This window comes from Rattus rattus, chromosome 2 (assembly GCF_011064425.1).
Source record: "Rattus rattus isolate New Zealand chromosome 2, Rrattus_CSIRO_v1, whole genome shotgun sequence".
NCBI lineage: Eukaryota > Metazoa > Chordata > Mammalia > Rodentia > Muridae > Rattus > Rattus rattus.
In genome coordinates this window covers 36,453,576-36,467,447 of record NC_046155.1, presented here as the reverse complement: position 1 = coordinate 36,467,447, position 13,872 = coordinate 36,453,576, and the positions used below count along the sequence as shown (strand labels likewise).

The window sequence follows — 13,872 nt, the reverse complement described above, 5'->3', positions numbered from 1 at the left end:
AAGGAAAGGAAAGAAAAGAAAGAAAGGCTTGAAGAAGGGAGAGACTGAGGAAGGGAGGAAGGAAGATTTCTGTAAGAATACAATTAGGAAGCCACTATGCTGACCTCTCTAACTATAACTTCTACAATTCTATAATCAAGTCAATTGCTCTGGACCTATTGTATGTCTAGGAAGCAGTGTCTAAACTCAAAGACATTAATTTAGAAAATAAACAAATGTATAAGTATATTACACAATATATTATCATTGTTTTATATTTTATATTAACTAAGTATTTTAAAAGCACAATAACCTTTCTGGGTAACTGCTCGTAATTCCAGCACTAGGGAAGCTAAAGCACGAGGATTTGAAGTTTGAGGCTAGCTTGGGTTACAGGGCAAGATCCAGTTTCAAGGACAAAGAGCCAGTGTGCAGCTTAGTGGAGAATGTCTACACAGCACGTCTGAAGTCTCAGGGAGTAACCGTGCACAGCTCCTAACTGTTCTACTCCCAAAACACGCGGACTCATACTTGAATGGATAAAAGCTGGGAAACAAATTATGAAAACACCGTGCAGGGAACCCATGAGACTCAAGGAGATCAAGGAGCGCCACAGCTGACTGACGCATGAAGCTGACAAACCTGTCCCGAATTTGCTGAAAGGGTGCTTGGGATTCCCTGTAGCCTTTTCCAGCTGGAAGAGTCTCCAGGCATCATTCATCACATTCTTCTCATGCTCCGAATCGACAGCGTTCACCTCTCTGTCCTTACAACTTGCATCAAACAAGGGGCACAGGAAAAACTGGGCAAACCTAAAAACATAAAACAGAAGTACGACCTTGAGAACTGAGACTTTAAAACAACAGCTTTTAAATGTTTTTGAAACCTTTTAGTTAATATGAATTACATAAGATCTGAAGAAATTAGGGTTGAGGACTTAGCTCAGTGATACTATACTTGCTAGAATGCATAAGACCAAAGGGGAAAAAAATTAGGGCAGGGTGTGGTGATACACACCTTTAATCCCAGCAATCAGGAGGCAGATACTGAGTTAGAGGCCAGCCCAGACTACACAGTCAATTCTAGGAAGCCAGGGACATAATGAGACCATGTCTCACTTTAATGGGGGTTGGGAGGAGTACCATTGTTCTGAGAAAAAGAAATAAAAAAGAACTGTTAAACAATAGAAGATAAGTACAGAATTGGGCATATGTAAATGCAGAGGCATTGATCTCTCCGAGATGCTAAAATTAGTGAAAATATCAATATATTAACATCAAAAGGTCAAAAGTGACCTTAAGAGACGGCTGTTGTCTACTTAAGATTAGCAGTTTGGGGGATTGGAAAGATGGTTCAGTGGTTAAGAGCACCAACTGCTCTTCCAGAGGTCCTGAGTTCAATTCCCAGCAACCACATAGTGGCTCACAACCATCTATAATGGAATCCAATGCCCTCTTGTGGTGTGTCTGAAGACAGCTACAGTGTACTCAAATGTATAAAATAAATAAATCTTTAAAAAAAAAAAAGTCTATGAAATTTAGGTTTCCTCAAAAGAGGAAAAAGCAGTAGACAAATCTTTGTCAAATCTTGAGTGTGTAGTCAGTGAAATGGCTGAACAAGTAAAAGTACTTGCCATGTAAGCCTAACAATCTAAGTTTGATATCAGCAGCCACAGTAAGAAGAGAAAGCCAGACCTAAGCTGTCTTCTCGCCTCTGTACATCATCAAGACCAGTGCACTGTGGTGGGTGGCAGAGGCTTGGCCCAGGGAATGGCACTATTAGGAGGTGTGGTCTTATTGGAGTACATGTGTCACTGTGGGCATGGGCTTAAGACCCTCACCCTGGAAGCCAGTATTCTGCTAGCAGCCTTCAGATGAAGATGTAGAACTCAGCTCCTCCTGCACCATGCCTGCCTGGATGCTGCCACGCTCCTACCTTTAGGATAATGGACTGAACCTCTGCTCCTGTAAGCCAGCCCCAATTAAATGTTAGCCTTTATAAGACTTGCCTTGGTCATGGTGACTGCTCACAGCAGTAAAACTCTAACTAAGACATATATACTCTACCCTCAACCTACACACTGACACACGCTCACACACACATAAGATCATATACATCATAAACATTACAGTCAGAAAGTCCTATCGCACACATACATCTACATACTACCACACACCCTTATACACATATTACACATCACACATCTCTCATACAGATATTACACACACACACACACACACACACACACACACACACACACCCCACATCTCTCTCACATACACACATATACAATTTTTTAAAAATAATTTTAAAAATCTTAAATGTGCAGCCCGCAGTGGAACTCATTAAAACTCAGGCACCTCAGGACAAACAAATTAGGTGACTTGAATTTTAAAAGGTGTGATCTGAATTTTAGGAAAACTTTAATTAGTAGAAAGAAGCAGTGCAATGAAAAAGCCCAAGTATGTCACAGCAGTCTGACTAAGTCATGATTATGAGCTCTTATGAAATACTAAACAGCCTATGAATTTTTAATAAGCATCAATTCAAAAAATAACATAGTATGTAACTCTAGGCAACTAATATACCTTTCTGATTCCACAGGACCACTCATCCAGAGGTCCTGGTTCACATAATGTCTCACAACCAACAACTGTAGTCCCATGGGATCCGATGCCCCCTTCTGGTGTACATACATATACATCAAAGGTGCCTGTCACCAAGTCTGATGGCCTGACTTCAATCTCCAGGATCCACATAGCAGAAGGAGATAAGGGACTCTCACAAGCTGTCCTCCGACTTCTATGTGCATCCTGTGGCACGTGCATGACCGCCATGTAAACACAAAGTACATCCAAGTAATTTAAAATTTTTTAAATAAAAGAAATTGTGCTGTCCTGACCGAGCCTGGTCCATAAAATACTTTCAAGATACCCTTAAAGTTGAAACAGCAGGAGAGAGAGTGTATCTGAGCAGGGGAGGTGGCCCAGTGAATTAAGTGCTTTCCAGTGTAAGGTGAAGTCTTGAATTGGGATTCCCCAGAACCTGTAATCCCAGCACTCCTCAGGAGATGGCAGGCAGCCGGCCAGCCTTGTGTGGTCTGTGGTAGTAAATGACAAGAGACTGCTTCAAGTGGTGAAGTCAAGGAGCAACATGCAAGGTTGTCTGACCTCGACATGTACTCTGTGGCATCCACATGCCTGCACACGAACACACAGCTCAAACTACTGACACTCACATACTAGTGCACAGAATTTTGCTTTGTTTTGTTTTTAATTCTATATTCACTAAGTAAGTATCATTGAGAAGTATGAAATTAAAGAGAGAATATCTAAGATACAGCATTCTGGAACACTGTTCTAAAAGAGATCTGTGACATTGGCACAGATTATTTTTTTTAATTCCTAAATTTTTTTTAAATGTTTATGAGAGTTTTGCCTGCATGTATGTACGTGCATCACGTGTGTGTCTGGTACCAGAAGAGAGGAGAAGAGGGCATCAGAAGCCCTGGAACTGAAGTTATAGATTGTTATGAGCTCCCAAGTGGGTGGTGGGAACCAAATCCAGATCTTCACAAAAAGCAAGTGCTCTTGTAGCTGAGCCAATCCTCCAGGCTGCCACAGGTTCTTTACCACGTGTGAAAGATGTGCGTCCAGTTAGAATGAGAGGGCGAGTGAGGATTTTACACGTCAATATAATATTTTATAGGCCTGAAGGCCAGTTTACAGTTGTGTCATTACTTTCTTTCTACCATGAAGTAAATATGTGACATCTCTCATTACGTTTTCTGCTTTATAAAACACAGTGCGGGTAGGGAGGTGTACTGATTAAAATAACCATACACGTGTGTGTATATTTATTTAATTTTATTGTTGTTGTTAATATATTATATTATTATTTTGGTTTTTCGAGACAGAGTTTCTCTGTGTAGCCCTGGCTGTCCTGGAACTCACTCTGTAGAGCAGGCTGGCCTCAAACTCAAAGATCCGCCTGCCTCTGCCTCCCAGGTGCTGGGATTAAAGGTGTGCACCACCACTGAGCACATATGGATGATTTAAAGACAGGGTCTCAGGTGTAGTCCTGGTTGGCTGGGAACTCACAGGGCTCTATCTATCCACCTCTGCCAACAGAGTGTGGGGGTTAGGGGCATTCACCACCATGCCTGCCTGAAAAAAAAATTTTTCTTAAAAAAAAAAAAAAAAAAAAAAAAAAAAAAAAAAAAAAAAAAAAAAAAAAAACCTGCTTTATTTGATTATCTTGGGCAGGGTGGAGGGGAGGGAAAGCACATGGAGGCCAGAGGACTGCTTGCAGGGGTCATTTTTCTCCTTCTTTCATGTGGATCCTAGAGCAAACTCAGGTCAACAAGCTTGGTGGCAAGGGCCTGCCCCCAGCTGACCACCAGACCTACAATATCTTTGTTAAACTATAAAACAGTGGCGTCATCTTCATAAAACAATAATTACTATGTTTATTAATGTTCATAACTATACAAAGTTCAGTAATTTGCAAGGTATTCATTATTACCTGTCCAGGGCTCCTTCCAAGTGTTCATGGGAAACATCGAAATAATAATTGGTGTGTTCTCCGCTGGTAAATGCATTTGAACTCCCAGCATGTTCACTGAGAAACTGGCTGTATTCATTTTCCTTAGGATATTTCTTTGTTCCCAAAAACAGCATATGCTCACAAAAATGGCTTAAGCCAGGAATATTTGGAGGGTCTGACAGTGACCCTGAAAGAGAAAACACACAGAGACTTAACCATTTCTCAATGTTACAGGCTAGTAAATGAAGATGAATTATAAGTGGTTTGAAACTCTTAACATGACAATACACAGAGGGAGTTAAGTGAGGGTGCTCTGAAATACCATTATTTAGAAAGTAAACAAGAAGACCTAGACTCTAATTCCCACCTGGACATCACTTTGGGGACAACATGGGCCAATTGTGTGATGTCCCCGGGGAGCTTGGTCTGAGGAGTTACAAAGGCTTCTCATTTCTAATTTTCTATTTGCTGCTGTTTTGAGGTACAGTCTTTCTATGCACCCCATGCTGGTCTTCAACTTGCGGTAAGCATCCTGCCTTCAGCTCCCAGTTGCTAATGTGCCATTACACCCAGCAAAGCTGTGCCATTTAAAGCAGAATATTTTACTTCTTTTGCCTTGGTTATATCTTTTATATATTCCTATCTTTGTCCTTTGAATACAAATTAGATATTTGCAGTCTGGTCTACACAGTGAGTTCTGGGACAGCCAAGGCTACACAACAGAGACCTTGTTGGAAAAACAAAACAAAAAACAAAAAAACAAAGAAAAAAACAAATTAAATACTTGCAAAACACTCATTAAGGTAAGCAGTAGCTGGGTTGGAGAGATGGCTCAGTGGTTAAGAGCACTGACTGTTCTTCCAGAGGTCCTGAGTTCAAATCCCAGCAACCACATGGTGGCTTACAGCCATCTGTGATGGGTTCTGACGACCTCTTTTGGTGTATTTATAATAAATAAATAAATTTTTTAAAAAAATAAATGAAAATAAAGGTAAGCAGTAGTTATTTGCTCAATATTACCTTTTTCCTCAATACTAAAATGTCACTAAATTAAAGCTTTTATTTAAAAAACTATTAAAAACAAGTATTTTCCATTTAGCATATATATGTGTAGGAGATAATAGGGCTGAAGTGATAGCACATACAGAAGAAACGTGTACTCAAGGATCTATAAAATAACAAGGTAAGCATACCAGAGAAATAAGACCTGGCTTAAAGGATGGAATGAAGTTCTTCGCTGCTACATCACCCAAGCTGGAAGCCTAACAGGACTCTATTAGCTGTGTTCCAGGCCAACCTGGGTGAACAGTGAGACCCTGCACTAACACAGCACAAGCAGGCCTGGTGACGTAAGTCTATCATCCCAGCATTTGAGAAGCAGGAGGATTATGTCAGATTTGAGGCCAACATGGGCAACACAGTGAATTTCAGGTTGCTTGGGCTTCAGAGTAAGACCCTGTCTCAAAACCAAAACAAACAGCAAAAATAATAAAAATAGTAAGAAAAGCCAAATCTGTCATAACTACTGGGTTCTTACACTCACAGCACCATCTATCAAACACTACTGCCGGGGGATGGCCCACAAGACTAAACTGTACCTATGTGCACGTCGAGTGCTGCTGATGACTTGTCCGTGGTGGGATCACTGATGAGAAGCACTTTGATACCATTGGCCAGTTCTAGTCCACGATATTCCCGTTTGTCTTCAGGAGACTTGACAATATGGTCTTCTATTCTCTGGATGGCTGGATTATTCATTGTGCTGTAAATTTGTTTTGGGAATCTGGAAAGAAAAGACATTTGTTATAAAGCAACTGCTCAAAAAAGGGAGGAAGGGAGGGGGTAGAGGGGAGGAGAGGGAGGGAGGGAGGGTGTAAATGGATGAATAAAGGAAGAAATAAAGAGTTGGTGGCACATCCCAGCCCTTGGGAGGCAGAGGCAGGCTGATCTCAGAGTTTGAGGCCAGCCTGATCTACAGAGTGAGCTCCAGAACCCCCAGAGCTACATAGAGAAACCCTGTTTCAAAAAAACAAACCAAGAAGGGGAAGGGGAAGGGGAGGGGGAAGGGGGAGAGGAAGAAGGGGAAGGGGAAGGGGGAGGGAGAGGGGAAGAAGGGGAAGGAAGCAAGGAAGCAAGCAAGCATCAAGGTAATTAATTAATATAACATCATCCAAAGCAGAAACAAAGCAAACACCTACCTGGCTGCAGAAGCTGCAGCCCCTGCTGGGGAGGGCTGACCGGGCTCACACAGCTAAGCCTGCTTTCCCACTGAGCCCTAAGGAATGCTTTCTAGGCTACTTACAGGGTGCAGCCATTCCTCCCCTCCCCTCGCCTTTCTCAGAGGAGCGTTAACAGTACTTTTGTATCGAGATGAGCACTTCAGTGGGGACTTGATACAGGGTGATCTGGTCAGTGTGCTCCTGCCTCGGGGTCTTTAATTACCAGTAACTGCTTTCATACTGACTCCCTGCTAGAGAGTACGGTAAGAAGTTGTGTAAGAATCTACTGAATCAGCCAAATTGCTCAATCTGATGGATCCCATGATAAGGCTGATCAGGAACATACATATGCTCAGATATGTGGAATAGCCTCCACGAAGAACAATGCCCTGAAATATTTCAAAACAAGACAAACAAGCTGCATTATGAAAGCAACAAAAGCCAGGACATGAAATCAGTGGAAAGCTGGGAAGAGCGCAAGTGATTTTATATATGCTAAAGCGCTGCTGGGACAGGCGGGATCTAGACACCTCACCAAAGGACTTCCTCGGCCTGGTCTTCCCTTTCTTCCTCAGGGAGGCTGGAGGCAGTGACAGAAAAGAGAAGTGCTGGCAAATGGAACCCTACAGGGAGCTTCTTGGGTTTGGTACAATGAAGGGATTCCAGATTTGGGTTCTGTATAGTTTGGTTTCTGTTTTGTTCATTTGTTTGCTTGTTTTTAAGTCAGATAGATATTACCTTTGTCAAACTAGGAACTGATTAACAGACAAAACATTAAACCTCAAATATTGGCTAGTTCCATTTGAAACAGGTAAAGCCAAAACACATCTGGAACCACGGAGAAGAAATGAACCTAAGCTGGTACCCTGGCTTCTTACCTAGAAGACAAAAGTAGACCTTTAATAAAGCTGACAGCAGGGCTTCTGACGTACTTCAGAGGTAAAACACTGGCCTAGCATGCACAAGGCCCTGGGCTAGATAATCCACACTATGACAATAAAAAACAAATAACTGACCAATAGCCAGACCGAAAGATAAACCATAGGGAACATAAGTAGGCATGCAATTATTTAGGTAAAATAGTGTGTTAAAACCTTAGGACATGGGTTTGCGAGATGACTCAGTGGCTACACCCTTGCCACGTAAGCATGAGAACTGGAGTTCAGATCCTCAGCACCCACAGAAATGCCAGGGTGGTGGGGTGGCTCTCCTGTAATTCTATCCTCCAAAGGTGGAGCTGGAGAGCCCCAACTCAGGCTGGCTAGCAAGACTAGTCACATGGGAAACTGGGTTTGCCAGAGAAACCTCCTCGTTCCATCAGGTAAAGTAGAAGAACAATCAAGGGTCAGTCTTGGGCTTCCATACACACATACACATGTGCAACCCCCACACATACATGTGCCCATATGTGCAAAGCATGCATACACACATGCACACTACACATACATGTGAAAATAGGAAGGGAGAGCCTTAGGCACTAAGAGAAAAGTCTAACCTAATTTTTTAACAGAATGCATTCCTCTCTGAATATCAGAATAAAAGCTGGTAAACCAAAGGGATTTGCTATTAACACATTCTCATATATCTTCTTTTCAGAAATGATATTTAGATTTCGTTTGGCTGGGTTTTGTTTTGTTTCTGTAAGATAGGTTCTCTTTACACAGCCAAAGCTATTCTTTTTGGTATTCTGTCTAAGCTCCACCCCCACAGCTATCTGGGAACAGCCCGGTGCTCCGCCCCACAGTCGCCTAGCAACAGCCAGCTGTGCCTGACCCTAACAATCCTCAAATTCACTATCCTTTTGTCTTGGTTGCCTAAGAACTAAGATTATAATTATGCATCACCATGCCTGACTGATACTTGGGATTTTAAAGATCAATACTATAAGTAATATTAAATGCATTGTGCTGATTTTAAAGCTCACACAATGTAGAACCGTGGTTAAGAGCATCTAGACTCAGGTTTCATTCCCAGAACCCATCAAGTGGCTCACAAACACCTGTAACTCAAGCGCTGTGGCCTCTTCTGGCCTCCACAGCACCAGGCACACTGTGGGGCACACACACCATGCAGACAAAGCATACACATAAAACAAAAGCCTCAGCCACATCATGATTTATACAAGCAATGCTAAAATGGCATTGCTCTGGTTCAGAATGCAAATATTTTCTTAAAAAAAAACAAAACAAAACAAGACAAAGTAATGGCTGGAGAGACGGCTCAGCACTTAGGAGCACTGGCTATTCTTCCAGAAGGTCAGGAGTTCAATTCCCAGCACCCACACAGTAGCTCACAACTGATGATTATAATTCTAGTACCAGGGGATCCAATGCCTTCTTCTGGCCTTTGCAGAGACCAGGCATGTATGTGCTGCACAGACATGCATATGCACAGACAAAACACCCATATGGATAGATAAAATAAATGGTTTAATGTAAAATACAAAACTGAGAGCAGGGAGATGCCTTGGTCTATAAAATGCCTACCATACAGGCATGAGGAACTGAGTTCAGATCCCTGAGATAAATGTAAAAGCTGGGTGCTGCAGGCCACTCTAACCCCAGTACTGGGGGTGCAGAGACAAGCAGGTACCTGGAGCTCAACCAGTAACCATTATTTTGGATAAAACATTGTATTAACACCTCAAGACAAGGGTCGAGGGGATTTAACACTGGCTATATAAGCTTGAGGGCCTGAGTTCAGATCCTCAGAGCCCAAGTCAATGCAGGTAGGCAAGGGAACACTGCTATACATCCAGGCTCTAAGGCGGAGTCAGCGGATCTCCAAAGCAAGCTAGCTAGCAAGACTAATCAGACGGGAATTCTAGGTTTGACTGAGAGACCTTGCCTCAATGAATAAGTCAGGATGGGGTAGGAGCTCGATGGTTCAGTAGGGTGCTTGCCACCAAACCAATCTAAGCTCAACCCCTGGAATCCAAGGAGCATACCAACCCCTGCAAGCTGCCCTCTGATTCTACATGTCCACCATAGCTCACACTTATCCTCTCAGATATGCACAAATAAAACAAATAAAGTAAGGTGGGCATTGACTAAAGAATACACACTACATCAACCTCTAGTTCCAACACACACACACACACACACACGCACACACTCACACACACACACACACACTCACACACGGGGTTGGGGGGATAATTTGGAAATGAGACACCTGTTTGGGGAATGGGGTTGTATTGTGTGCTTTAACACGGTTTCCTGTAACCCAGGTTGGCCTCTTTCTAGAATATGTAGCTGATGATGACACTAAATTCCTGATCCTTGATGCTCCCAAGTGCTAGGATTCCAAGCAGCACCAATATGTTCCACTATGCCCCAACGAAATACCATTACTAACGACTATTTCCTATGTCAGTAGCCATAATGCAAGAATTCATAAGAAAGATAAAATATCTGAACACAAAACACAGCTCAGAATAACAAAGATGGCGAGTTTAAGACTCCAAATGAGGGCACATGGACGTTTCAGGTAACAAGTCCAGATAACTTAATTCTCAAAAGACAATTTTGTTTAAAAGTAGCAAATGCCTCTAGTACATTGTTTCAAAAACTTTGAGTTCAATAAAGAATCACGGTTTAGAAATGTTACTTTCCAGGCAGGAGTAGTAGTATACACCTACAATTTCAAAACTGAGGCCGAGGTTCAAAAGATCTGCAGTGGTTAGATACCCAGACCTTCCCCACCCTTCACTGCACACACACTATGCCCTAAGACCTCCTCGTCTATGCCCCTCAGACCCCTCCCCACTCACCACTCATCTCAAAAAGCCTAAAGATTTCAACTGTTACCAGTACAGCTAAGCATAGGTTAGGTGTCTTCCACACTAAGTGCAAGGATTCGGTACCCAGCACCGGGGTCGGGGTGGAGGGAACTGAATTCCAATCTAGTGGCAGAAAGACTGTATATCAAAAACAGGAGAAAAGATATATAATAGGGGAGAGACTACTCTAACTAGATATCATATGCTAGCTACCAAATAACTGTCCCCCAAAGAAAAAGGGGGTGGGTGGAAGAAATAGAGATGGAAGAATGGAAGGGAAACGCGCATGGCCATGCATTCCTTTAATCCTAGCACTTGGGAAACAGGCATGCAGATCTCTGTGACTTTGAGGCTAGTCTGGTCTATATACAGAGTTTTGGGCTAGCCTGGGCTACATAGTAAGACACTGTTGCAAAACAAAACAAATAAGCAGTTCAGTGTGCACCACACAGTGTGCCTCGCCCTCCCAGCAAGGTTTCCCCACAGCAGAGGGCAGGCTGCTAATGATGCTTCTCTTTATTTAGGTGGAAGCTAAACCTGAAGGGTTTGTTACTGCCACTACCATCATTTACATGCAGCTTCTGCTCCTAACTTGCCCACGGTGTTCTCTTTAGGAGATGTAAGGATTACCAGTGATCTGAAATATGGTGTCCAGACTTCCCTCTAAGGTCCAGTAGAAAGACTAGATCTAGCTCTCTTTAATACTACACACTGTTTCGTTCTCTGGGGGCTTAAAAAAACCACTAGGAGAGGTGAGGGAAGCATTTAAGCCTGGAAGCCCAGCTTTCAGGCTGTGGACACAGACCATTCTCAATACATAAGAAGCTCTGTTTGGAATCCAAGGCCAACCTGCATGGCGTCCTGCCTCAAAAAATTAAATCAGACACCACCTCATTATAGAAAGACTCAATCCAACCATGAGCAACATATATGGCACTCCTTGCAGGTTTTCAGTTTCCCTGTCCACATTTAAATTTTGTAGAAAAATACATGTTTAGATTGTGCCAGGCACTTGTAATCCTAATAACCAGGAGGCCAAAGCAGGATGAACGAGTCAGAGGGCAGGCTGGGTAACGTAGCAAGATCCTAGTTCAACCTCCACACGGTAAAACAGAAAGCAGGAAGCAGGGACACAGAATTCCAGGAGACTGACAGTTTCAGGCCCAGCAAACAGGACTTTTAAGAGACTGGACTCCATCACAGACATGTAAGCCCTTGGACACTGAAGTTGTACCTGAGTTGTAGCCCTTGTGCAGCTGAGAAAAAAAGGGACAAACTTACTCTCCAGTTACACATTAAAACCAATGCAACTTCTTTTAGACATTTGCACACAGAATCAAGAGTAGCTAAAAATGCCCCAACTAGCAATGCTGCATATCAAATACAGTGGCTTTCTGATGAAATAAAAAAGAAAAAGGAAAAAAAAAAAGAGAGATAGAAAGGAAGGAAGAAACCAAATCAGCATGCTCAAAAAGACTCATTCCACAGCTTACTATCAACCCTCTCCACAGAGGTCTCTTACCTGCTAGAGAACTGGGGAGCCAACTGAGAACGCCTCCTGATGGACTCATCAACAGACTGCCTGTCTGTGTACTTATATTTATACTTGGGAGGTCACATGTCTCTCTGTCTCAGCTTCCTCATTAACATAAGCCCAGTCTTCAACAAGGGCGCATCCCAGTGTTTACATGAGGAGCAAGTGCTAACTCACATGCTTCCCCAGACATTGATTTGGTATTTTTAACTTGTCAAAGTCAAAATTGTAGGAGCAATAAAATTTCTGTCAACTTCAGGAATATTAATATGTTGGAAACTTCCTGTCATCACCCCAAAAAACTGAGGCATGTTTAGAAATTACATAGTTTTGTGCTTTTCTTCAGAATTTAAAACAACTATATCACAAAAGAGGCAACCACGTTACGCAGTCCTTTTGAGAGCTGGCTGTGCTGGCTTCTGCTGGGAGACTGTCTAGATGTAAATATCAGGATTCACCACAGACCTACTCACCACATTCTACACTGTAACAAGATCTCCAAGTAAGCTGGTCTCCTACCTTACCCTAGAAGCTGAAAGCTCAGGGTTGGCAAATCGGTACCCAACATCATTTCATAAAAAGTTGCCACTTACAACCCTGCTGAGTTGGGCCTCAGCCCACCCACCCCCATATCCAACCAACATTTCACGAAGGCCCAGACCCCGTCTGGCACCAAATGGCTGTACATCCACCACTACAAAGATATGGACACCAGAGCCTTTGCTCTGCAGGACACAGACCAGGCAGACAGGAAAATCAGACATCACTTTTAAGTTGATGACAAAGTCGTCCTTATAATAAAGTAAGGAAAGAGCAGTACCTAGCCCAGTTTAGGAGAAGAGAGAGAAGCAGACACTCAGAATGGAAAGAAAAAGGAAGAAGGAAGCCAGATCTCTTACTAGAAAGAAGCAGGTGACCACAGCAGAACCCCCAGAATCTCGGTGTTCATCACGCTGCAGTGCACCTGGAACCCCCACCTGAGAGTCACCGGCTGGAGACGGAGCTCCGCATGTGCCAGGCTTGGTTCCATTCCCAGCACACCCAAAACACAACGCAGTTAGGAAGTAAAACATGTGAAGGCCTGGATTTCATGTTTTCCAAAACACTTCTGTGTAACAGAAAGTCATTTCCAAATCCCTGAACCAAGAGTTTTTAAGAATTTAAATTTTATCTCTCTCTCTCTCTCTCTCTCTCTCTCTCTCTCTCTCTCTGTGTGTGTGTGTGTGTGTGTGTGTGTGTGTGTGTGTCTGTGTCTGTGTCTGTGTCTGTGTCTGTGTCTGTAAGTGAGAAGACAGACAACTTGAGAGAGTCGGTTCAGGCCTTTGGGATTGGTAGTAAGTCCCTTTACCTGCCGAGTCATTTTGCTGGCCCAAGAATATGTGGTTTGGGGAGTGGATGGGTGTGTTCCACAGAAGGACACTTGAGATTTATAATGCTGGAAACAGACAGATTTATGGCATATTAAGTTTCTCCTATCTCTTAAACTGAATGTGATTTTACTGCTTCTAAAATGTTACTATGTAAATAATCTTTCATTCGGATGACCTTTATAGTCTTTCTTGTGCATCGTTAAGTGTCCCAGTTTGTTTAATAATAGATTGTGAAAGTTTGCTTTACTTCTTGCTCTCTTCCCATCCCAGTTGCACTCCACAAGATTTGAGTTAAAACCAGTTTAGAAATAATGACCTGTAAACTTGAACAGGTAAGTGGTCATGCTAATAGTTACCTCTATAAACCAAAACCTCCCTCTGTGGAATCCACCCATCCACTGGAAAAATCATAAATGAAAACCGTATCTTACAACACTCCTGCAT

The 13,872-nt window shown here is 42.7% G+C and overlaps 1 protein-coding gene across 1 annotated transcript in view; it reads right to left on the bottom strand.

Moving 5' to 3' along the window:
- Positions 1-13,872, bottom strand: part of Ide (insulin degrading enzyme) — a 116,937-nt gene that overhangs the window by 79,768 nt on the left and 23,297 nt on the right. The window contains 3 exon segments of the mRNA XM_032891853.1: positions 622-791; positions 4,504-4,711; positions 6,123-6,307. Coding sequence (XP_032747744.1) covers positions 622-791; positions 4,504-4,711; positions 6,123-6,307 — 563 coding nt within the window.